Here is a 27,808-nt window from a genome sequence, read left to right on the forward strand (position 1 = left end):
CTTTGCTGTATTTAGCACGGAGATCTTTGAATCTGTGCAGGACACAATGAAGTCTCAAGACTTCCAAGGCATCTTGGAGTGAAATGTACTGCCCAGTGTCAGGAAGCTCAGCCTCAGTCGCAGGTCATGGGTCCTCCAATAGGATAATGACCCAAAACATACAGCTAAAAGCTCTCAAAAATGGCTGTGGAAAAAAAACATTGGATTATTCTTAAATGGCACTCTATAAGCTCAGATCTTAAGCGTATTTAACTTTTGAACATCCTTGGAAAGATCTGAAAAGTGCAGTGCGGAGATTCCACCCTTCAAACCTGAGACAGCTTGAGCAGTTTGCTCAGGAAGAGTGGGCCAAACTACCTGCTGGCAAATGCAGGCATCTCGTGGTGAAGTACAGATATTGCTGCAAAAGCTGGTGGCACAAAATATTAAATTAAGGGCACCATCTTTTTTGTCCGTGCCATTTTCCTTTGTTTTATTGTCTAAAACGTTCAACTGAATCAATAATTAAAAGCAGAATCTGATTTCTGTGGAATAAACAATAAAGGATGCCATTAAACTTCTGTTAGTTTCGAGTTATTTCGGAGATAGTCATTTTTTGTTTATGCTTAGTGTTCGTGCAACCATGGAGGACCTTTCCGCTGAACCCCTGCACAAGCTGACCAGGCTGTTTCATTAAGACACAGTGCTTGTTATACCTATAGAGGTAATTGCCGAATTAGGAAACAGCTGCACTCACTCTGCGTCTCCCTTGGATGACGTCACATGCACAGCCGCCCGCTCCTGGTCACGGTCAAAATATTCAAGCAACAAGGAATTTATACTCCGATTAAAGAAAAGTTGAATGTTTGAGTTACTTTCTGTCTAATATGATGATATACTTCGTGCTGTCGTGTTTTTTATTTAGTCTGGTTGTTTCAAAGCTGCTTAAATAATATCTGCTCCTGTTTTACACAATAAACTGTCTAGATTTAGTAGTTCCGCTGTGAATTACAATACTTTGTTCAAAAATCAATATCATACACCAATATTATCCTTTGTGAATTACTAATATTGGATGTACCTATAAATACTTTAAAGTTATAATATTCCAGATAAACTACTATATAATTCAAGAAAAATAAGATGTTGGTTTTATAACAGCTATATATATATATATATTGATGCGCTCCAGTCCAGTAGTAATATGGTGGAGTGACTGAGACTGCAGGATATTGGAGCATCATAATGTGCTGTAATTTGAGTCTCCCTTTGTTGAAAGTCACAGGAGACTCCAGTGGGCAGACAAACGAGTGGTATGTCCTTATTTAGGCAATGAGTTTGGAACTCGGTTCAGTCCCCTGCAAAGCTCTGGGCTGAGGAAGCAACCAAAGCAAGGCTTGGCTGGATCTTAAATTTTCTGCGCACACTGGGACTATTGGAACTAAAGAATAGACCACTTTTACATTATTTCACTATTTGAGTGTCTTTATCTAGGAGAATAACTGCTGGTGACCTTTCTTTGTGTTTAGATGAAAATGAGAAGCTTTTCTTTCGTTTCTCTTGATCTTTGTTCTCTACATTTTTTAAAGTGAAATGCCAAATGGTTTGGGATTCGTCACCTGGGTTTAAGATGACCCTTCAACAGAAAAGTACCTCCAGCTTGAGAGGAGATGGCGCTGAGGTGAAATCTGGGCTGCGGGAAAAAGAGAAGGCAAGTTTATAACCTCACCAGTCGAATACCAGCGAGCAACAAACGCTGGGCATAGATTTGTTTCAGATTAAATTGCAGTACCTCTATAACATAAGGCATTGAATTCCCTGTAATCGTAAAGGTCTTGAGAATCTCTTCTCACCTTATCTTATTTTCAAACAGTGTTGCCCAAAGGAGTTCATATTCTTTCTCAGAGACACTCCAGAAGTTATCATTAATACTGTTTCCTTGATTTATTGTGTTTAATGAGTACTATAAGACATCACTTATTATAGTAAAATACATACATATTATATTAATACTCATTACTATGAATCATATAGACTTTATATAATTTAAAGCATTATGGACTGGAAATGTCATAAAATGACTAAGGCAATGCACATAATAGTGGGCAATGTGAACAAAATGGGCAACTGTACAAAGCTGTTCAATCACAAGCTGATTGCCTATACTGTATGTGTCTTTCTTTGTTTTTAATAGCTTTTATACTGTGGACTACCTTACTGTAAGATTTATCTCTAGGTTGTGTTTATCATGTATTGAAACTAATTTAGTAATTATAAAAGTAGCACACTGCTGCATTCAGCTCCTGCTGAATTTAACATTGTGACACTGTAAAGGCACAAAGCTGTTATTCTGTGTGAATGTTTACTGTGGAGCAGAAAGTAAGCACAACAGTTGAGTGTGTTGCATGTTTAATTCAAAATCAAAGTTATCTTTATGTAAATATACATGAAAAACTGAAAATATGTTAACAGAGCCACAAAAATGCAAAATAAGACCCTGCAGTTATAAATAATTTCATATATGCCTGGAAAGCATGTAAAATGGTTAGTGGTCATCACAACAACCATGTACTGGATGAGCAGTTATGAATGGATGGATGCTGAATGGATGGATAGATAGATGGATGGATGGATGGTTAACTAATAAATTGTCTATGCTAAAAATTTTGGTGGCAATTTTCTGATTTCACAAAGTGCTGGTTGACAAATAAAAAGTACCGTATTAATGCTTACTTTTATAAAAAAAAAAATGTTAATTGCTTTGTTGCTACTATAGAGTAAATTAAAAATCATTCATGTACTTGCAGCTATATAAAGTACAATACAGTTGAAATTTGGCCAAAAGTTAAGATGTTTCTCAGTAACCCAGGAGAGTGAACCAATGTAAACAAATGTTCAAAATCAACAGTTTTCTCTGCATGGTCTTCTAGAACCTGGGGTCCTCCTACATCTCAACATCACAATAACTACTCTAAATATACATTACTCAATTGGAATTTTTGAAAATAACTGTAGCTATTTTGATATATTTTTAACTAAAAGCATGTGGGCATTGCAGGGTACAAAGAGGGGTTCCCTAGCTTTTTGAAGACCACAGACTGGCTGATGTTGTGCGAAAATTTCATGGACCGTAAAACTTTTCTTTCTCGGGCTGGAGGGGTGATGATGGGCTGGCAGTGGAGGCAGGACACATTTAAGCACTTCAGTCGTTTCTATTCCTTTACAGATGCAAATAGCGGGGGCTTTAAAAAAAATGGTGTAACTGAAAAATCTGTAATTTATTTTACTAGACCAGAACGGTGTCAGGTTGAAGACGCCTGGGATGTCGCTCTTCATTGATCTCCATAAACAACTCGATATGAAAGCATAACATAATGAGATTACATTCTCAAAGTCGTCAAACACGTACTTACCAACCAACCTGATGTAGTGCGGTGGAAGAGTTTTTATAACTCTCAACTGTATAAAAATGCTAATCAAACTAAGCATTTCCTGCGTTTTGCAATCAGAAACATGTACTCGGGCTTGTCGGCATAATAAGTAAGTAATAATAAGTTAATAAGTGCCCATAATGTCTGGCTGTGAGAGTCTATATGTGCCCTGTGGCAGGTTGGGCATTTCATTTCAGTGCTGCCTTGGATACGCTCCAGTCTGACCCTCCTCCACATAAGTGGATGGAAGATGGATTGATGGAAAAAGCATTGTCTGCCTAACATTAATAAACCACCATGTAAATGCTATAAACTTGTTCCTTAACATTTATATTTTTTTTATCATATTTTCTCATTTTTAATCAGGATTCTTTGTGCTTTTTTCTCATTCGTTACTCATCTTTTCTTGAAAACACTTCATGCTTTGTAACTGCGTCATGTTCTTTCCATAATTTATTTTTTATTATTTAAGTGTTTCTCCCTAAAACGCAAATGAAATATCAGTCTCAGAGACTGCTTATATTAATCTTTCATTTTTTTGTTCATGAGAGCAGATACATAGACACATCTATACTGTAAAGTAGTTAATCTCTGAATAATCTTTTCTTATTTGGACAATGTGAAACGTCATGCCCAGAGAAGCTGAACATTTAATCAAATATAGTAAATATAAAGGGCTATCGATGCCTTTGATCCCGCAGGTTTTCATCCTAAAATCATTTAAAAGTAAAACAAGCATTATGAGATTTAGTCAGCAATGTATTTATATATTGCAGCATGATGTATGAATTTGATCAAAATCAGCATTTTGACATTTTTTACTGTAACAAGAAATTAGCATTTTTCTGTAAGCCTAATGACTGATTACAATGATTACTGATTTACACAGAAACCATCATAGCTGTACTTCAGAGAAAATTCATTAAATCTTCTACTCGCTGTGTTTATTTTCAGAAAATGAAAACAGCTATGCTGCGAAGACACTCTGCGTCCTCTGCAATCACAAAGGCACTGAGCAAACCGCGAACTCAAAACAGGTTAGCTATCCCTGCATGAAACTCGATATATTAATCCATGTGTCCCTTAATTTACTTTCTATGTTACCGCACACTCAACACAAAATTGCGATTCTTTTGAGTATTCTTACATAACGATACACTGTGAGTACTCTTACATAATACTCTGTGAGTTTTCTTATATAATCATAAACTTGAAGTATAAATACCACCGTTATTACCATTACAATGCCCATAGGAAAGTTTGTATCGTTTATTTTTATTGAATTATTTGGGTGCCATGAATGTTCTTCCATTATGTCTATTATAATGAAACCAAAATAAATTGGTCATTCTGATGTCCCCTAAGGCAAAAAGTTGAAGACTCAAACCATTTTATCAGTGTTATACACGGAGACCATTTCCTTCTCAGCATCAATAAATTAAGCACACAATGTTACTAAACTATGGATATCAAGAAAGGCCATGAAATATCATTTTTCATACCATTTTCTCAGGATAATGGAATAATTATCTTGAGATCTGAAGAAAACGGACGTTCATTGGTGATAATGGAGCCAATTAGCTGGGCGGCACGGCGATTAACACTGTTGTCTCCCACCTCTGGGACCAGGGCTTGAGTTCCCATATCCCAAACCCCCCCCCCCCCCCCCCCCCCACAACACACACCCCACCCCCCAGGCCCACATGTGAAGGTATGTTTGTTCTTCCTGTGTCATTGTGGGGTGTTCAAAGTTCACAAGCACATTGCAGTCAAGTTGAATTGCTAAATTGTCCAAATAATTAAATAATAAAAATCTAGAAAACGGTATAAAAATATTGATATTTCGTGGCCTTTCTCAGTTCCCCGGCTAAATAAATATAATTAAAATCTTGCATGACGTGAATTGCACCACAATTACATAATGTTCATTCTTATTAAAATCCATAACTTATCATACACCTGACACTGCATGACTGCATCTTACTAGCTAATATTTTTATTAATACAGCAATACGCTATACTGTTATGCATAGCGATACACAGCTTACTTTGAGTTGCTCATATGGATCTTGCCATGATTCACTTAAGAAAACAGGGACATAAGAAAGTCAGAAAGCAACCTTAAGTACAGCAAATATGGTCATACAGAGAGATCAAGTGAGTGCCATACTTTATCCTATCACAAATGTTTTTACATTGGTGACAGACTACTAACGTTTATGCTGCCCCCAAGCTTTGGTTTGGGTTAAGCCTTGGATACTTTATCCCCCTAACTGAGCACTGTTCAAGCTCAATGTCTCCACTGGATGTTGTGCAGCATGATACAAAGGCCTGCACTGTTGCCTTTGTGATCAAATTCCTGACTTTATTTGGCCTCGGAGCTGTTTCATCATGGTAACAGCAACAAAATAATCAGAGGTGCGAATCTAAACAATGACTGTGAAATATGGGCCTGGAATTTAAGTGTTGTGCCATCTTAACTCAGCTTGTACAAAAAAAGTGAGAAATTAAGTTGCTGTACTTCACTCCGTTAGCAAAGGTCAAAAAAAATAATCTCTGGCTTTGGTATCAGACTTTTAGCCTGTAGGGTTTTACATGGACACTTGATATTATAGCAACAACAAAAAATAATATCTGGCACAGGATGGTAAAACTTGAAAATTTGAACATTTTCAAAAAGTGACAGATGACAGCTTAAATCCTTAGAAACCTTTTTGATTCTCTATATATGATATATCTTCAATTTTCCCTTATACTTTCTATATGTTTATGCATAGTGGCTGAACTGTTTTGCTACAATAACATTTCATTGTACTATACAGTTGCGCATGTGACTAAATAAAAATCTTGAATCTTGAACCTGTTTAAAATAATTAAACATAAATGACAGTAGGTTTTTTTGCTTGCCCTTCATTAAAGATATTAAAGGTTCTAAATAAATTCCTGCTTAGACCTGTGGTTCCACATTGTCCATTTTCAAAATGATAAGTTTTAACACATTAAGACTATGACAATGCAAAAACCACGTGATTCATTCGAAATGACCAAAGTATGACAGAATGACAGAAGTATGCTTCTAATTTATTCTAATCTAATCTGCCATGATACATCTATGTGGTGACATTACATTTTCCACCTGACACCTGATTCATTGAAAGGCCTGAAATTCCACTTGACCCAGACCTGCTGGTTTTGGAACACAAGAGCAAATGTCATCTGTGGTTAACTGCATGGCACTGCAACAGTGCATCCAGATATGCGCAAAAACAGATAAAAATGTATCAAATGTATTGGTACCCATCCACTGATAACTGATAGAACTTATTGCATATTCAATGATCCATATTCCATAGACCGTTTGTTTTTGATTGATGACCTGTTGTAAGTAATGTATTGACTTTTAGCCACATTTGTACATCCCAACTTCATGAGAATAAAAGGATAATTAACTAAATGAACATACATTTAGTGTGAAACAGGCACAAAGACGTGCACATAGTGCTCACAAAGCAAATGTAGTGTAAATAGGTTTTAAAAGTACACAGTACACAAATAAAATATCCCAAAAGAAAACCAGAGTATTGTGATGCTGCATACATAAATAACTAAACAAATAAATAATTAAAGACATAATAAATAAATTTGCAAAGGTATGTGTGCAATTAGAATAAAGATGACTGGTCTCTTACCGACTTCACTTTAATGACTCCAAGATACATGCGTGTAGTATATCGTAAGCAATGGTTTACCTGGTTTCATATTACTTTTGGTCTCTCTTTAGATGGAATTAACATGAATCTTTGTGCATTTCTTTCTTTGCCACAGGAATAATGCCATAATTTTATATTCTAGCAGAAACAGTCTTATTCAGAACTTCTCAACCCAGAGCAGAATGTTCATCATGGATGATTGCATTCGAATTACTATGGGGCTTCAGACCCAAGAAAGGCATCTATTCCTCTTCACGGACACATTAATTATTGCCAAATCAAAGTGAGTCATGATCAGCCCTCAGACAATAATTTATTCCCTTTGTATTCTTGTTCAATCGTAGTATTTATATGTATTATTACAAAAAAAAAACTGAGTCTGATAAATCAAAATGGATGATTTTATACTCACAGATGAACTTTACACCATGCATAACTATTCAAATAAAACTGTTAAGGCACTAACAGCATATTCCTTACTCACAAAGTCAGTTCATTCTATGTGTAATTGTTTTTCGATTTAGGTCTTCAGCTAGTTTGAAGGTGAAACAGCAGTTAGAGCTGTGTGAAATGTGGATTGCCTCTTGTGTGCATGAAGTTACCGGGAGGAAATTGAGTTCTAAAAACTCCTTTGTAATTGGCTGGCCCACCACCAACTGCGTGGTCTCCTTCAGGTACGGAATTCCCTGATCGCTTTCTGAGAAAGAAACAAACACATTTCTCTTGCACCTGATAGAGGACAGTCATGAAATTTCATATTTATCCCGACTACAAATATTTTGATATTTTGAAATGTTTTATACAATAGCATGACACTCTCCATTTCATTCAGATCAAACAACACAAAAGAGAAGTGGCTTTCAGCTTTACAATGGTAAGAATTTATATTCCAATGAGCTTAAATCTGCAATGATTACTAAATGACATAATGCATTTTAAACTCATATAGCTTTCACTTACCATTATTTCTTCCTTTAGGCACATCAATAGATTAAAACCAGAAGAGCATCCCAATAAAATTGCTATAAAAATCATGTTGTTCTCAGGAAACAGTCCATCTGTAAGGGAACTTCTGTATTTTTTCATTGTCAATGTGTTATTAAACTTCAACCATGTGTAACTTATAGGAATTGTAGTGCAATTATGTACGATTTAATGCTGTTGTTTTAAAATTCCATTTAGACAACCACTGTACTTATCAGCAATATGGATACTACTGAGAAAGTGATAAGCATCTCAACTAAACAGCTTGGAATGCCAGTAAGTTAGAAGTACCACTGTGTTTCAGTTTTGTATTAAATAGAAAGATGTGATTTTTGTGCAACAATTTACAAATCTGAGGTTTTAAATAATTCATATTTTGACTGCTGGACTCCCAGTTATGAAAATGTTCAAAAATAAATTTTAAAAATGATTGCACATAAGAGAGCTTTTTTTGTTTGTAAAATGTCAGTATTTGACATTATTGTTCACATACAAAGCTACAAAACTCATTTATGATGTGCAGCACAGGTCAGTTTAAACCAACAAAAAGGATTATTTTTTTATTATTTTGAATTGCTCACTTAATTTTTCCATTTTAATTTAAAAGATATGGTAGAAAGTTATTAAATGAAAATAATATTATTATTATTAATATTATTATTATTTCTGAGTCATTTATAGCGTATTGCATGTTCCAAAAGTACAGTCTGCATATTAATTTGGAACATTGTATTTATGTTTGTTTGTGAATATATAAAACTGTTTTTATTATCAGGTATTGTTGCTTCTGTTTACATCAACAGATATAATAACAACAATAATTATTATTATTAGTAGTAGTAGTCTTATTATTATTATTAATAATAATAATAATAAGAAGAAGACTACTACTAATAATAATAATTATTATTGTTGTTATTATATCTGTTGATGTAAACAGAAGCAACAAATTATTATTATTAATAATAATAATATAGTGGCATGATGGTGCAGTGATAAGCACTGTTGCCTCACACCTCTGAGATCAGCGTTCAAGTCTCTGCCCAGGTCCTTGTGTGTGGAGTTCGCATGTTCTCCCCATGTCGTCTTGGGGTTTCCTCCAGGTACTCTGGCTTCCCCTCACAGTCCAAAGACATGCTGAGACTAATTGGAGTTACCAAATTGTCTGTAGGTGTGCCTGAATGCTGTGTGAGTGAATGCTGTGTGAGTGAATGCTGTGTGAGTGTGCCCTGCGATGGGTTGGTGCCCCATCCTGGGTTGTTCTCTGCCTTATGCACATAGCCTCTGGCATAGGCTCCAGACCCCCTGCAACCCTGAGCAGGATAAGTGGTTTCCGAAAATGGATGGATAATAATAATACTAAATATGTTGACTGGGACAAAACAGATAACCAGTGTTCTAATTTCCTGTTTATTCATTTAATTTATTTATATGTTTGTTTGTTTTGCTGGTTTTTAAAGATTTGCTTTCTGTTGCCTCCCTTCCTGAAATGTCATTTTCCTTTCCCCACAGGGCAGATCTGTTGACTACTGTCTCTGGGTCATTTCTGGGAGAGAGGAAGCTCCATATCCACTTATCGGTGAGAAAACACGACAGAATATGCACAAAGTTCCATGCCGCCTTTGGTTTATTCTTTGTATTCTATAAACAGATCCCTCTATTTAGTTACTTTTTATTGTCAACATGATAAAATAATATTGCTTTTTGAATGTTGATGTAAACAGAAGCAACTGTACCTGATCATAAAAACCGTTTTCTATATTCAGAAACAAACTAAAATACAATGATTCCAGATTATAATACAGACTTAAGCACTTTTAAGAGCATCTCCAACCACGCACTGGGCAAACTCAGTATTGCATTTTTTATAAAGTCTAACATGTAGCAAAATAACACTTTTCGTTCATTATACAGTATATCTAGTGTTAAAATCTAAAATGCATGTAAATAACACAATTGTATACACAAAAGAATATGCAAAATATATTAAGTTTAGGCTAGATTCAACACAGGTTATATCTGCCTTATCAACTTGCCTAGCGGGCAAGTTAGTTAGGCTAAATGACTGGTTGATTACAATAAGCTGGTTGATTACTGCTGCGATGGGCTGACCCCCCCATCCTGGATTGTTCCCTGCCTCGCGCCCATTGCTTCCGGGATAGGCTCTGGACCCCCCGCGACCCAGTAGGATAAGCGGTTTGGAAAATGGATGGATGGATGGTTGATTACTGGTTGATTACAAATTTCAATTACAAATAGGTTAAAAGGAAATAGTGTGTCCTCACAATCCTGAGCTGCATTGCTTGTGCTGCATATAATTGCACTGCTGTGAGAGTATAACAGACAGAGAAGGGTGAAAAGACGGAGCCAACCAAGAATATTCCACCTGTCTTGATGTACTACAACTGACGGTCAAAGAATGCATCGCATGTATTCCGGAGGCCCATGAAGTGCTAATCTTTCTCTGCCAACTCCTGTCTGAACAACGGTCTAGACATAGCAACCACCCAAATTCCTTGCCAGGCCTCATGAAAATAACAAGTGCTTTGTCCATCCTGGAAACTGGAACTTTTCAGAGGTGGCTGGTAATGTGGTGCACATTTCCCAGTCTTCTGTATCAAGGTCCTTGACACAGTTTGCCCAGGCAATGTTGCCCCACTAATTTTCCCAATGCACAAGAACAAAGGAGAAGAATAAAGGGAAAGTTTTATTGGGTGGCTGGCTTCCCAAATGTCCTCCGTGCCACTGACTGAACACATGTTGCCATCAAGGCTCCTGTTGAAAATTCACAGATGTACAGAAACCATAAACGGCAGCACAGCTTTAATGTGCAAGTCGAGGGTGACTCAATTAGCCAAATACTGAGTGTCTGTGCTAAATTTCTGGGGTGACTCAATTGGCCCAATACTGAGTGTCTATGCTAAATTTCTGGGGTGACTCAATTGGCCAAATACGGAGTGCCTGTGCTAAATTTCTGGGGTGACTCAATTGCCCAAATACTGAGTGCCTGTGCTAAATTTCTGGGGTGACTCAATTGGCCAAATACTGAGTGCCTGTGCTAAATTTCTGGGGTGACTCAATTGGCCAAATACTGAGTGTCTATGCTAAATTTCTGGGGTGACTCAATTGGCCAAAAACTGAGTGCCTGTGCTAAATTTCTGGGGTGACTCAATTGGCCAAATACTGAGTCCCTGTGCTAAATTTCTGGGGTGACTCAATTGCCCAAATACTGAGTGCCTGTGCTAAATTTCTGGGGTGACTCAATTGGCCAAATACTGAGTGCCTGTGCTAAATTTCTGGGGTGACTCAATTGGCCAAATACTGAGTGTCTATGCTAAATTTCTGGGGTGACTCAATTGGCCAAAAACTGAGTGCCTGTGCTAAATTTCTGGGGTGACTCAATTGGCCAAATACTGAGTCCCTGTGCTAAATTTCTGGGGTGACTCAATTGCCCAAATACTGAGTGCCTGTGCTAAATTTCTGGGGTGACTCAATTGGCCAAATACTGAGTGCCTATGCTAAATTTCTGGGGTGACTCAATTGCCCAAATACTGAGTGCCTGTGCTAAATTTCTGGGGTGACTCAATTGGCCAAATACTGAGTGTCTATGCTAAATTTCTGGGGTGACTCAATTGGCCAAATACTGAGTGTCTGTGCTAAATTTCTGGGGTGACTCAATTGGCCAAAAACAGTGTCTGTACTAAATTTCTGGGGTGACACAACTGGCCAAAAACTGAGTGTCTGTGCTAAATTTCTGGGGTGACTCAATTGGCCAAAAACTGAGTGCCTGTGCTAAATTTCTGGGGTGACTCAATTGGCCAAAAACTGAGTGTCTGTGCTAAATTTCTGGGGTGACTCAATTGGCCAAAAACTGAGTGCCTGTGCTAAATTTCTGGGGTGACTCAATTGGCCAAATACTGAGTGCCTGTACTAAATTTCTGGGGTGACTCAATTGGCCAAAAACAGTGTCTGTACTAAATTTCTGGGGTGACACAACTGGCCAAAAACTGAGTGTCTGTGCTAAATTTCTGGGGCGACACAACTGGCCAAAAACTGAGTGTCTGTGCTAAATTTCTGGGGTGACTCAATTGGCCAAAAACTGAGTGCCTGTGCTAAATTTCTGGGGTGACTCAATTGGCCAAAAACTGAGTGTCTGTGCTAAATTTCTGGGGTGACTCAATTCGGCAAAAACTGAGTGCCTGTGCTAAATTTCTGGGGTGACTCAACTGGCCAAAAACTGAGTGTCTGTGCTAAATTTCTGGGGTGACACAACTGGCCAAATACTGAGTGTCTATGCTAAATTTCTGGGGTGACTCAATTGGCCAAAAACTGAGTGCCTGTGCTAAATTTCTGGGGTGACTCAATTGGCCAAATACGGAGTACCTGTGCTAAATTTCTGGGGTGACACAACTGGCCAAAAACTGAGTGTCTGTGCTAAATTTCTGGGGTGATTCAATTGGCCAAAAACTGAGTGCCTGTGCTAAATTTCTGGGGTGACTCAATTGGCCAAAAACTGAGTGTCTGTGCTAAATTTCTGGGGTGACTCAATTGGCCAAATATTGAATGTTTGTGCAAAATTTCTGGGCTTAGCATGTGATTCCACCTTGGTGTGAAGGCTAGTGGAACCTCTTGACCTGGACAATTGCCTAATTGGTAACTATTCTATGCTTAACAGTGTTCTTGTGCAGGATTTAGTGGCAGGGATTAGCAGTTGGTTTTGAGCAGTGGCCACCAACACATCACTCGCAAAGTAGCACACAAGGAACCAATGAGATATTTCCATAGGGATCAGTTTTATTCTTTTACTTGTACTTATACACATGTACATTATTCCACTACACTGTCAATAAAACGAGCACCAATTTGTACTTTTCCTTATGATTGGGGCTGTACCGCAGCTTTCGTAATGTGTCAGTTTTTATGTCTTTATGTCTAAGACATTGCACTATTTCAGACTTTTAAGCTACAAAAAGATCTTTCTTCCTTCCCATATTTAATGAGAATTGTGACTTGTGGAATGTGGAACAACAACATTGTGGGATTCACTTTAATTAAGATCTTGAAGATTAAATTATGACAATTATTGTGATTGACATGCTTTATATAAAGAGGCATGAAAAAAGTCCAAGCAACAAAAGCATCACAATGTGATTATATTTTGCAGAGAGGGGTGCTGATATGTCACATGCCTAACAATTTGGAAGGCAGTGCACAGGCCTACATGCATAAATAATAAAATACAAAACACATCAAACAGAAATCAATTGTTTTGGATCATGTTTTTACCTTTATTCTCATTATGCAGGTATTGACTTCCTTTGGCTTTCAAATATCAAATCATAAACTCCTGGCAAATATGAAACAAGTGAATATTCAGGGAGCTGAAAATAATTAAAGGCAAAATAATGTCTGATATAGCTGAGTGCTAGTGGTATGCATCAGAATATTATGAAATATTATGTTTTATATATGCCACTTTAATGGTTTTATAATGTATAATTAAAAATATTTAATTTTACAGGTTATGTTTGTAAGCAAGAAAGGTCTGACCATTAATGCTTGTGTATCCAACGTTAAGAGAATAGAAATTATTTATCATGCAAAAATTATAATTTATACAGTATATAGTTTTCTGAATATAAACCATTGTGGCTCAATATGGAATTTAACTTTGCTGCAATGCCTACCCAATGTCTTAATTTTTCAGGTCATGAGTACCCCTTCAGCATAATCATGAACTGCTTACGAAATCATGTGGATCAACCCCACTCAACTGACAACATCCTAACCTATGACGTGATCATAGAGCAACTACCCAAGGAACAACAGGTCCAGTTCGTCCTTAGATGGAGAAAATCCATACATAATCAGTCCCAAAGCAGTGTTCCAGGTACATGAATTTTATTGTCAAAAAAATTTGATTTGCAATTACGTTTCTAACATTAATCACTTGTAACTTGTCACCGCAGTCTAATATAATTTGTAAACTGGATTTTTTTTTCACAAACTGTTATATATGTGTAATGTGTTTGCAAGAGTGACTTGATAGTGTATTCAGTATCATTGCAGTCTTCATACTTGCAGGGTTTGGTTCGCTTTATGGCTTGCTTATGTGTGTGGAGTTTGCATTTCCTCCCTCTAGCCATGTAGTTAGTTTAGAAATTAGATGGGTAACAACTTCCTGTCATGCTAGTACAGTAAGTCCCATGAACATAATCGTCACAATTTCCCTTCCTGCAATTATGTCAATTTCACGCTAAAGTACTATGCGGTGGATGTAAAGAGTCTACATACTCCAGTTGAAATGGCAGTTTTTTGTGATGTAAAAAAATGAAACCAAAATAAATCATGTGAGAACTTTTTTCCACTTCAGTTGTGTGACAAAATAGAAACCTTTTAGGTGAAAAAAAAATATTTACAAGATCCCGGTTGCATAAGTGTGCACAACTCTGAACTAATACTTTGTTGAAGTAACATTTGATTCTATTACAGCACTTGCTCTTTTTGAGTAAGAGTCTATCAGCTGCGCACATCTTGACTGCCCAATACTTTCCCACTCTTCCTTGCAAAAATGTTTTAGATTCCTCCAATTGTGAGGGCATCTCCTGTGTATATCCCTCTTCAGGTCACCCAACACATTTCTGGTTCGATTCAGATCTGGGCTCTGGCTGGGCCACTCCAAAGCATTGATCTTCTGTTGGTTAAGTCATGCCTTTGTTCATTTGGACATATGCTTTGGGTTGCTGTCATGCTGAAGGCTACTTTCTAGCAGATGCCTGAAGGTTTTGTGCCAAAATCAATAGGAATTTAAGGCTAATCATAAAACTTTGGCGAAAGCCCTAGTTCTGGCTAAAGAAAAGCAGAACCAAAGCATGATGCTATCAGCACCATTCTTCTCTGTGGGTATGGTGTTCTTTTGGTGATGCGCTGTGCTGTTCTTCTGCCAAACATACCTTCTGGAATTTTGGCCAAAAATTCAACCTGGTCTTGGCAGACCATAGCACATTTTTCCCCATGGTGTTCTGAGCCTGGATGTATCTTTATTCAGGTTTGGATGTTTTTGCTTACATGAATAAAGGCTTCAATCTTGCTACCCTCCCCTCTAATGGCTGATATTGTTGTGAAATGCAGGCATTTACTTGCCGGAGATTTCTGAAGCTTCTGTAATGTTGCTGTAGGCCTCTTGATAGCCTCCCTGACCAGTTCTGTTCTTGCCATTCTCATTCATTTTGGAGGGACTTCCTGTTCTTTGTAGCGTCGCTGTTGTGCCGTATTTTCTTCACTTGTTGATGACTGTCCTCACTGTGCTGCATGGTGTAGCTAATGCCTTGGACATTCTTTGTTACCCCTCTCAGATCTATACCGATCAATAAAGAACAAAGATCCTGTTCCTGCTCTGAAAGTTCTTTGCAGACCATGGCTTTTGCAATAGGATGCAACAAAGACAACATCAGGAAAATCCTTTAGGGGCAGTTGAAATTTATATGTCACTCAAAGTCATTTTAGTTGATTGGAGGTGTATTCTAACTCTAAATATAAACACATCCTCAGTTATAAAAGGGTATGCACACTCCCCATAGACAACCAGGTTTTACGTTTTTAAGAGTAACTTCTTTTCTCCTTAAAGATTTCTGGTCAGTTACAGAAATACTCCAACCCGCCTGTCCGGCACCAGCAGTCATGCCATGGTCAAAATCACTGAGATGACATTTTTCCTCATTCTGCTGCTTGATGTGAACATTAACTGAAGCTTTTGAGCTGTATCTGCATAATTTTATGCACTGCACTGTTGCGACGTGATTGATTGACTAAATAATTGCACGGATTACGAGGTGTAATGTAGCAACCAGTGTTGCAGTTAATGTCCTTTATTAAATTGTGTGGTTATGTTGTTCCATGTCAATCTTTACATTTTCTTTATGGTTTTAATAATGTTCAGGAAATTCTTTGTTTTTTTTAAAGAAATCTTTCAGAAACACATTGGAAAGAAAAAGTCTCTCATCGACTGGGCTTTGAGAAAAGGAAATAGCAGCTGGTGCGGTGGTGAATCTCACTTATCAACTGCACCCAGAAAGTTATTCGGTCATTCATTACCATCCATCTGTCACAATGGAAACCTTCCTAAACCTATACTGGTGAGAAGTCACCTCCAACTGTATACGTAATAATCAATGTCCTATATATTCATATCAGTCAGATATCTGTTACTAGAATGATTAAAGATTCTTTAAATATGTAAGTTTCCCCTTACTTAGGAAATAGGTGAACTCTTTAAGGTGAAAATGTCAGGCCATTAATGTCTTTGGGTAAAAAATAAACACGATAAACTTAGGTTAGACTCAGCAATCTCACATGAAATTCACAGAGCACAACTTCACAATAAGGTGTAGAGAGAAACTATGAATGGCTAATGTGGATAATTACTCAGAAATCGTCAGATGCTGTTAACGTGCTATAGTTACGTGAACAAAGTTATGTCATAGCGCTGCGTATATTTGAAAACCTCAACAATTTGTGATGAAATTCTTCAGATCTTCATCAAACACAGTTTAAAATAATTCCTGTGTCTCTCCAAAGAAATTATTCCTCGCCTACCTAGACAAACAGAAAATATTAAATGAAAATATGTGGAACAGTGTTATATGAAATATTCAGTATTAAGATCAGTATTCCCAGCATTCTACACTCAGGTTAATGGTGTTCTGTTTAAATGTTTCATTTTTAGGACATGCTAATCCTCCTTTACCAAGAGGGCCCAAGAACAAAAGGAATTTTCAGACGTTCTGCCAATGTGAAGACTTGCAAAGAGCTGAAGGAGCGTTTGAATTCTGGGAGTGTGGTACAGCTGGAGGCAGAGTCGGTTTTTGTGGTCGCATCTGTTATCACTGTAAGCTTTTACAAAAGTCTGCCTTTATTGTCACCCTAATCAAAAGGAGAATGTTCGTTCACCTCTGTATAATAATATATTTATTTTAAATTTGCAAGCACATATACGCGTATATCAATCCAGGGTTTCTTGTTGCCTCTAATTGTTATTTATAATCATTTGCTTCTTTTCAGAAAATTCTACATTCTGTCATATAAGTCAGAGAGTTTAGTTTTTAAGGGAAATATGTCTTGCATTGCTTGTTTGGCAGAGTTGGGTAATTCAGGTCCAGAGAGTAAAAGGCAAGTCTGGGATTTTGTTTCAACCAACCGGTTGAACACTCTGTGACTGTGACTCTTTATGCTCAACTAGTTGGTTGAAATAAAATCTTGGTCTGGACTTATACTCTCTGGACCTGAATTACCCAACTCTGTTGTTTGGTTGCGATTTAAGTAATTAAAAGATTATAATTGTTGCTGAAAAATAGCCCGCACGATCTAGTTTAATTATTATTTCTGGAATTTATAGGATTTTCTCCGCAATGTGCCCGGTAGCGTTCTTTCCACAGAGTTGTATGAAAAGTGGATGGAAGTCCTGGATATTGATGGTCATGATGAACAGATCAAGACAATAAAAGGGTGAGGATTAAATGGCATTTTGTCCTTGGATAGTGTCACACTCTGGAGAGCTGTTGTAAAAGAAATGATCAATGTTTCATCCTCTTCTTCAACAGGTTGCTGAACCAGCTCCCTGAAGCCAACACCTTTCTTCTGCAGCATCTCTTTTGCCTCCTTTATCACATACAGGAGAACTCAGAGGAGAATCAAATGAATGCTTGTAATCTAGCACTCTGCATCGCCCCAAATATGCTATGGTTGCCTGTGACTGCAGATCCTGAGCAAGAAAACAAGTCAACCAAAAAGGTGCCACAAAACACCAGGGTGTCCATCCATCCATTTTCCAAACCGCTTATCCTACTGGGTCGCGGGGGGTCCGGAGCCTATCCTGGAAGCAATGGGCATGAGGCAGGGAACAACCCAGGATGGGGGGCCAGCCCATCGCAGGGCACACTCACACACCATTCACTCACACATGCACACCTACGGGCAATTTAGCAAGTCCAATTAGTCTCAGCATGGTTTTGGACTGTGGGGGGGAAACTGGAGTACCTGGAGGAAACCTCACGACAACATGGGGAGAACATGCAAACTCCACACACATGTGACCCAGGTGGAGACTTGAACCCGGGTCCCAGAGGCGTGAGGCAACAGTGCTAACCACTGCACCATCATGCCACCCCCAGGCTGTCTATGTTAAGGATATTATGCTGAATCCATTACAAATGCTTCCTCCAGAAAATGGTTTCTCTCTCGTTTTTCACAGATGCATGAATTCTCCCACCATTGCTTTCATGTTATGTGTTTTGACAACATGGATCAACTGAGTTAATAAACCCACGAAACAGGAATTGGTCCCAGTAAAGTAATTTGTGGAGACTTGGCAGTTAGCAGCCACATTCTGTAATGAAAACATGACTGCCAACATTCATTATATTCCCCACGTTGAATATCAACATTTTCAATAGGCCATCAATACAAAATGAAACTTCGGCCAAATACCAGTGTTTATCACAGCGTTTTCTACCATTTGTTATCATTAATTACATTCTGTTGCAACTGCTGTACATAAAAATATGCAGACTGTATTTCTTTTGCTTGTTTGATCTTATAAAGATCCATGTTTCTATCTTATGAATTTATATCTAATAAGTTTAAAACAATTCTGCCAAAAATACAGAAATGCAAAAAATTCTGTTAGCAAACAATAAAAAATAATTTTATCAGCTGGGGATTTATTAAATTGATATAAGATGTGTATGCAAGCACTTTGCAAAATGTTTTTTTTTTCAATTCATAATGTATATGGGATTACAAACAAAATAGATTTTCAAATTCAGAGTGCCATTCTCACAGTTCCGAGAAATATCCATCCATCCATCCATTTTCCAAACCGTTTATCCTACTGGGTTGCAGGGAGTCCGAGAAATATATTGTAACTAATTTATGACTTTTCTGTCCAATTCATTTACGTTTTTTAACACACAAATGGCCTAAGAAAAATGGAAAGCTTACATATATACATATATCTGCCTCAGTAATTTTTAACACCAATTACATTTTACCTTAAGGATGAACTTGTGATATAATATTTATTCAAATGTATTTACTAATCAGATGGAATCATAGTTACAACTGAGAGCTTTTTCTTAACATTATTTTGTAGGTTGCCAGTCTTGTACAACTATTGATTGAGAATACCAACACCATATTTGGCCATGACATTGAATCTGTGTTCACAAATATACATGGAAGTCAAGAAAATTTGGAGGATGCTTTAGGTAAGTTCCAAATTATTATATTCATTGATATTAATTGGTTTGCGCAAACATTTTTCTTACAGTAATGGTATGTTTCCTTTCTGTGTTCTAGGTGATTATTCCCCACAGCATTACTCTTCAGATGAATTTGATTCGGAGCAGGAAAGACCGAAAGGACTTCACAGTTTTAATACGGATACATGGTTCCTGCCATTGAAAAATGACATTGTGAAAGAAGAGAAGGAGATGTGGAGTCTTCTGGATGAAATGGACATTTTCAAATCTCAGTACTGGACAGAGGACAATGTCTGCTGTATGGATCTGGATGATATGCCTATTTGCTCCAATGTCTACTCTCCAGTTGAAGGCCAGGGCATCCAGTCATCTCGTGGTCGATGCTCATCTGAACCCAGCGTTTGCCAGAGCTCACAGAACTTCCTTCACTCTCATACTACTGTCATTCGCCAGTCAAGCTACGATGCGACTCTTAGGCGCGGCCAGGCAAGCTGTTCACAGTACATGAGTAAGCTGCACCTGGAGGAAACATCAGGACCCACTGATGACTTAAGTCCCAGAATGAGCAATCAGCCCAAGCATATGCTTTGGAGATCACCCCAGATTCCGTCAAAGTTCAAAGACCAACAGCTTAGACTCACCTCACCCAATATGTCGAGTTTCTCCAGCCTGTCTTCCACAGCCACCTCACCATCGGCATCTTCTTTGAGCTCTTTAGATAGTGCCTTCTCATATTGCTCAGACACAGTTTTCACACCCAGTGATGTCTCCTCCCTAGATTTTATGTTCGGAACATCTGCAAGGTGGCAACCACTAACACCTGAACCTCCTAAAAAGTTCCCCATGGACTGGACATTGAAAAGGCCAATGGCCAGAGACCATAGCTTGTCATTTGACTGGTATACCAAGTGCGATGAGCAGGATGAAGAAAAAAAACCCTCTGGAAGGGAATCCCACAACACAATTCATATTAAAAATGTGAAGGAAAGTCAAAGTGAACCTCAATCTGTCAATAACAGTCTGAAAGCTACCAGAGATAAGACTGGCCAGGATCTCAACTATGAAACTAATGAAGATGAGGGGGACACCACATATTTACAGATAACACAGGTACAGGTGCCTGAGATGTCTACAAAAATGTATATGAATGAAGAACCTGACGGTTCTCAAGAAGTTTCAAAGGTGCAGAGCCAAGAAACATGCATGAAACACATTCAGTCCATGAAGCCTGAAAATCTTAATGTGGATAACATCAAGCAGACGAAAATCACTCTCTACATAAATTCCAACAAGTTATCAGTGAAAAATCAAACTTCTCAAGCAGTTGAAGAAAACAGATTTTCAGTGAAATTGTCTAATGCCTCTACAGACTCTCCAGACTTAAAAGGAATAGTAAGTGAGACTGTCGAGGACCAGGAATCCCAGGCTGTGTTGTATGGCCAACAACCTCCTTTAATTCTACAGTCTGTTTCAACCAAGCAGCCCGAAAACCCAAACACCACAAATGGTACGTTGCCAGGAACCTCATCTGAGAGCTGTACTTCCATATCAGGTCCATCCAAAACTTTCACTAAGGCCAGCCATACAATAAAGCACACAATTAGAATAAAGCTTCCAGCAGCTGTAAAAAGCACTGTCAAGGAGTACTTCAGTCACACTGACAATAAGAACTGCCAGTCAGATGTTAAAGGGCCAGAAAGGGGACTGCATAAAAGTAAATTGGAATATCAAAGTAAAAGTCTTTTGGATGCAGCTGACGAAGATGTTTTAAAATTGAACAATGGAGACGATTTTTAGTGTAATAACACATTTCTAATTGATTCTAACATTGATTTATAGCATCAAATTAGTTTTATGACAATTAATTATCCTGAATAAACTGCACTTTGTGAATATAATATTGTGGAAAAATAGGTACTATATATGGGTAGTGTCACGGGCGTGCAGGACGGAAGATCGCTCAGGCAGAGCAAGTGATCAGAAACAGGCAGGCAGGCAGAAAATGGGGCAAACGAGGGTTTAATTGGACACACGGACATCCACTAAGACCAGTAACATCAATGACAGACACGGAAACAGGGGAGACCAGGACTTAAATACATTAAAGCAGGGCAACATAATCAGATGGGGCTGGAAACAATCGGGGAAGCACATGTGGGTAATCAGGGGGCGTGGCACACATGAGGAGCGGACGGGTCAGGCATCACAGGTAGCACCACGGTATGACTTTTTGATAATTTTCTTGGCATCTGCATTTGGTCCTAGTCGTGTGCAGAGTTGTGCAGTGCTCACTTTCAAACTCATCACTATGCAGCCATGGAAAAAATGGAAGAGACCACAGCAGAATGTTCAGTTTCTCTCATTTACCAATCTATGTGTAAAATATACATTTTTTTTCCAACTCTTTCCTACTCCGCACTGATGAAGGGTTCCTTTCCTGCTTTATAGGTCTTCTTGTTTCTAGGAACCTGATACAAACTTATCTTAGCAGTGTTCCTCACACCACTTAATGTTTCCCATTCCGTTTGAAGGTCACTTGAGGTCATCCTCTGATTAATGAGAGACTGTCGGATAAGTTGACGGTCATCTCTGGCATTAGAAAGTTGCTTTCACCCTCTACCTGGCTGGGATTTGGTCATTCCCAGCGTCTCCTGCTTCACCTTATTCTTCTGTACTGCTGTCTTAGAAACTTTGAGGCTGGAAACAGCCTGCCGCACGGTGTAGCCTTCCGCCAGCAGAACTAGGATTAAACCAGGGTTTAATTGAGCAGATTTTTTGAGAAATAATTTGAGTGGTCTCAATTTTTTCCAGTGCAGTATACTGAATGTCAACAATGTTAGTTGAATTTTGGCCGTATCAAAAGCAAAACATTTAAGCGGTGTTGCAGAATGCTGAAATTCTGCACATACCCACCTGCAATGGGATGAAAAACCACCCTTTTAAGAGCACAGAATCGCGGATTCTATTAAAGATTGCCTGTTTAGTCTGAATGAGAGATTAATTATTTTTATTGAAAAAATATTTTAAAACCTCATAATTACTTTAATGAACTTTAATGGAAAACATAGTTTATTATTGGAAAATGTTTTAACTAAATATATTTTTTTGTGTATTAAATGAAATGTACAAAAAAAGACTTTGACCCTAATTGGACATTCTTAGAATTTCTATTTTTTGCAAAAGTATGCTGTACAAATATAATTATTTTTGTACTGCAAATACAAGAATATAATAATAATGAAATGTGATATCAAAGATACTAATATTTTGAAAAATACAGTAGTAATAAATTCTCTTTAATTGATTGAAACAAAATTCCTTTGTATATATTGTTTTGTTCAATGAGATTTCTTCTTTAAAAAATTGTGCATGAAACAAGTATATAGTGTAATTACATTTTTTTTCTGTATTATATATATGCCAAAAAATGTATGCAATATTAATATGCATGTATACATAATTTATATCCTTAACAACCTCTTCTATTAAATGTTTTAAATTTGGCAAGGAGCAGTAAGTACTGAACAAATGTATATTTAGATATATAAGACTGTAAATTGTAACAACATTTAGAAAAAGAAATTGAACATTAAGATGTATTGGTATGGAACATACAGATGAGTGCACCCACTAAACAGACACTGGAATATAATTTGCCATAAACAAGAAGAGAGAATAATGCCTCAACACTATTTAAGACAATACAATCACTCTATTTCTTATTTTAGGAATGCCTGAATTATGTGGATAATGTCAATTTTTTATACAAAATAAAGACTTGACCTTCTGATAGGGAGGACTAATCACAATTTTTTTTAATTAATTTAAAAGTATATAACTATAATATAATTATTAATATTAGTAAGATTAATTTGTCATTATTTAGTGTATATCATACATTTTGTGCTGCAGCAATGACATCCCGATATGTGATTTTAAAAGCATGTGTTCAAACAAACCATATGTAGGCTACCAAAGCACTTAAGGAGACTCCATACATTGTAAGGTGACTCCTTTTTAATTTTGTGTAGCTTGTCACCATCTCTGTGTTCAAAGCTCCTCTAATGTTCTGTTACTAATTGTATTATTCAAAAATAAATGTACTCACGCTGAAAAGTTTCTCCATTTGTTATGAAGATTCTGTTAAACTCATTACAAAACTGTATCCAGTACAGCGAAAAACACATAAAATCATCAAACTATATGCTAAATTTTTGAAAAACATTTGTGAACATTGTTACATTTGTGCTTTAGTCAAACACAGAATAAATGAATACAAATCTATAAGCCGCTTTGCAGACCCTGTTTTCAGATTTCAGTTTTTTTAAGGATGCCTGCTGCCAAGAAACTTTGTTCTTCCTTCATTCGTTTTTGAATATAAGCATTTACATTATATCAACTACTATCCTGAATAACTACAAAAATGGTGACATTTATATCCTTAACAATCTCTTCTATTAAATGTTTAAAATTCGGCAAGGAGCAGTAAGTATTGAACAAATGTATATTTAGATATATAAGACTGTAAATTGTAACAACATTTAGAAAAAGAAATTGAACATTACGATTTATTGGTATAGAATATACAGATGAGTGCACCCACTAAACAGACACTGGAAAATAATTTGCCATAAACAAGAAGAGAGAAAAATGCCTCAACAGTATTTAAGACAATACAATCACTCTATTTCTTAAATGGTGATATTTCAAACAGCTACAACATAGCTGTCAATCAGGCCCTGAACAAAATAACTCTTTTAAAAACAAAAGTATTGTAAATACTGCAAAAACACAGACATTTCTATTCTATTTGTTCAGCCATATACTCCTAACTTCCTTTCCAGAACAGTAACTAATCTCACTAATGAGGCTGTCAATTCATAAACACAAATTGCCAATACAATTCCTTTGTGGCAATTTTATGGACTTATGTTAATATCAAAATTAACCAGATGCTGTCGGAAACAACAGCAACGTATTTCATCACCCCCTCCACCCGTTTAATCACTACTTTTTCAACACCCACCAACCCCTTCAATCTATAATCCCTGTACACACTCTCCCCATCTCCCCAAAGAGGCCAAGCTTTGTGTGACTTGTCTCTATGTATTCTGGTTTACCACATCAGTGTCTATGGCTATCCTTTCATGTGACACCACTAAAGCCTAGTTCATACTTCATGTTTCCACATGCGCTTTCAGACTAGAGACAGTCATCCATGCTGCAACTTGTATTCATACTACATTTGACTGTGGATGCAGGTGGTCGTGGTTGGTGCATGAATACAGCAGTGATATTCCACCAGACCAGGAGAGAGCAGATGTATTGCAACAAGCACAGATACAAGCAGCACAGTGAAATGGGTAAACAATTACGAACAGTTTCTAAGTTATTAGTCAAAGCTTAGATGTTACTTATTATGGTAATAAGGCATACCACATTATTTTGAAATCCTTGAAACAAAAGTATACACAGAAAAGTGAAGTATGAACTGGCATTTAGTGACACTGCTCCAGTTTTGGTGCATTTTGTCTAGATATGAAATAGGCCCCAGATCATCATCTATGCAATGTTCCTAGGAAGTTTGAAACCAATCTATTAAATACTTTTAGAGTTACTGTGTTCACAAGATCAACTGTCTTCTGCAGCTGCTCTTTCCTTCTATTGCTGTCACCTTGCGTAATTTTGGTGCAATTTATCTTGAAATGAAATTGCATGTAAATCTTCATCAGGTATCATCCACCATGTCAAAATGTTTTGATTGAGAAAAAAATGTAGGCCAAGTTTTTAAATATCATGTACATGGATAAAATAAAAATATATAAGCATTTTGATCAAAATCTCTGTCAGAATTTGCTATATTGATGACCCCTGATCTTTATCGATTTAATATTTTTACAAAATAACAAGATCCATTAAATACTTTTTAGTTATCATCTTTAGAAGTTCAAGTGTCTTCTGCAGTCTCTTTTCTCCTTGGCTCCCACTAAGCAGCATTGCTTCAATTTTGGTGTGATTTGATTAGGGTTCCAAATCTTAAGAACATAAGAAATTGTGGTTTCAAATTTTGATCTGTTATGTCTTCACCTATACAATGTGTCTGCAGTGTTTATCCGTCAATTACTTATTGAGTTATTGCACTAACAAGATAACCACCTGCAACAGCACAGCTTGAATAAGCTACAAGGGACTGTTATTCTGTGGGCCATAAGGGTCCTGTGTGATGTGGATTGGCTACCAGGCAATACCCAGTTACCAAAACTGACTTTAGGAATATGGAATGTAACTTCACGGGTGGAAAAGGAACCTGAGTTACTGCAGGAGGTAGAGAGACACCATCTTGATATTATGGGGCTCACCTCAATGCACAGCATAGGAACTGCTGGAGAGTGACAGGGCTGTATTCCACTCTGGACTTGCCCTGGGTGAAAGGTGTCAAGCCTCTGGTAGGGTGTGATTGGGAGGAGTGGCTTGCATGGTCTGACGTTGAGTTGTCTTCTGTGATTACTCTTTTTTCCACAGTTTGTCCAAAACAATCACCACGTTTGAGTATAAAGGTGTTCATAAGTGTACTTAGCACCAGACCACCCTAGGTTCTAGTTCAATAAATATTTTTGTAGTCATATCATCAGATCTGTGACTGGACACTTGGGTGTAGAAAGAAGCTAAGCTGTCAGCTGATCACCACCTGATGCTGAGTTGGATTAGAAAGCAGGGGAAGATGATGGACAGACCTGGTAGACGCCAAGCAAGTACTGGGAGCTTTTAGCAGCGACCCCTGTCCGGGAGATCTTCAGTTCACACCTCTTGCAGAACTACTCTTGCATTCTGAGCGAGACTAAAGACATTGAGAACCAGAATGCGCCATGTTTCATGCCTCCATTGCTGAGGCGACTGTACGGAGTTGTGGACGTCAGGTTGTTGATGGACAACAGCCATAAAGGGAGTCTGAAGGAGGCCTTCCAAGCTTGGTTGGCTTGTGGAATTGCAGTGGCAGCTGACAGGTATCAGCAAGCCAAGCGGAGTGTGTCTTTAGCAGTTATGGAAGCAAAAAACTCAAGTGTGGGTTATGCATCATATGTAAGGTAGTCAGAGCATCTTTACTATTGCTGGACTGTCTTGACTGATATGCTTCTTCAATAATGTGTGGAAGTCGGGGATAGTTCTTCTGAGATAGTAGAATGGGGTGGTGGTCCCAATTTTTAAGAAAGGGGACAGGAGAGTTCCTACTTCAGGGGGATCATATACTCTCTAGCCTCCCAGGAAAGGCTCGTGTCAGGGTACTGGAGCGCATGGTCATTGTACCGGTCAGTCGTGGTAAAGAGTGAGCTTAGTTGAAAGGCGAATCTATTGATTTAGACAATCTACAGTATGTTCCTACTCCTACGGTCATGAGCTCTGGGTAGTGATTGAAAGGATGAGATTGCAGATGCTGGAAAGATTATATCTGTCAGTTGGCCTGGGAACGCCTTAATATCCTCCCAGAGGAGCTGGAGGACTTGGGTGGAGAGAGCAAGCTCTGATCAAGAAAGATTACATTAATCTAGAAATATTATTTTAAAAGAAAGTATACATTTTCTGCAAGAAAATCAAAAGCTTTAGTGTTTCATTTAAAAATATGTTTTTTCTGTTTGCAAATCCTGACGTTATAGTGGTGATTTTAAGATTTTATACTGTGATATATCACCACCCAGTGGACATTAAATGCACCATGACAAGATTTCAACAACTCCTTTGTTTTTAACCTTGTCATCTAACATGGTACAAATGACCAATGTGTCTGAAAAGTTACAAAGTTGAAATGTCATTGGACAGCTGTTGGCCTTGGGATTTCGACATTTATCAAAACTGACATACTGTGTATGTTTTTTATCATAGATTTTCTTAATTACATTATGCATCAAAAATGACTGAACGTCTTCTAAACAGAATTCCCAAATAATGATTATTACAATTAATGGGAAGGTAACAACTGTATTAAATATGCACTCAGCAATGACAGTATTTCAGTATGTTGTTAAATCCACTATTGGTTAAATACTGTAAATATTTTATTCTGTCTGTCTATCCTGTACCACTCTTTCAGGATGACCTCCTTCACTGTCTTGATTGAGCATTAATGCTGTGTGGCATCTATTCAAAATTTCCCAAAGGTGCTCATTTAGGTTGTTGGTTGACATACTTGGCCCCCGCAGTGCTTTGTATTTGCTTAAGAATGGAGCAATGAATGTTTGGGAACCTTGTTGTGTTGACAAAGGGTCCAGCAACCTGTGATGCAGATAAAAGGTAGCATCTTGTCTTTTAGGGTCTTGCAGCACATCAGTGAATTTGTGATGCCATCAATTAAACTAATTCTCAGCCTTCATACATCCCCATATACAGTAAGAACACGAACACCGCCATGCTTCCCTGTGGAAACCATGCACTTGTTGCCCTGAGAGACACA

The 27,808-nt window shown here is 37.6% G+C and overlaps 1 protein-coding gene across 2 annotated transcripts; it reads left to right on the top strand.

Moving 5' to 3' along the window:
- The first annotated feature begins 684 nt into the window (after positions 1-684).
- On the top strand, positions 685-23,481 carry arhgap20b (Rho GTPase activating protein 20b). Of its 2 annotated transcripts, XM_048983524.1 has the most exons (16): positions 685-703; positions 1,569-1,690; positions 4,365-4,447; positions 7,236-7,403; positions 7,645-7,794; positions 7,953-7,994; positions 8,099-8,180; positions 8,303-8,380; positions 9,617-9,683; positions 13,812-13,994; positions 16,067-16,239; positions 16,830-16,991; positions 17,499-17,608; positions 17,704-17,893; positions 19,254-19,368; positions 19,460-23,481. In XM_048983524.1, the coding sequence occupies exons 2-16, from the start codon at positions 1,580-1,582 to the stop codon at positions 21,157-21,159; spliced, it is 3,414 nt and encodes a 1,137-aa protein (XP_048839481.1). In that variant the 5' UTR covers positions 685-703; positions 1,569-1,579; the 3' UTR covers positions 21,160-23,481. The 2 variants fall into 2 exon arrangements, with proteins under 2 accessions (XP_048839481.1, XP_048839482.1); XM_048983525.1 differs by lacking the exon at positions 685-703 and having other exon boundaries at positions 1,343-1,690; positions 7,263-7,403.
- Positions 23,482-27,808: the final 4,327 nt, after the last annotated feature.

This window comes from Brienomyrus brachyistius, chromosome 18 (genome assembly GCF_023856365.1).
Source record: "Brienomyrus brachyistius isolate T26 chromosome 18, BBRACH_0.4, whole genome shotgun sequence".
Classification (NCBI taxonomy): Eukaryota; Metazoa; Chordata; class Actinopteri; order Osteoglossiformes; family Mormyridae; genus Brienomyrus; species Brienomyrus brachyistius.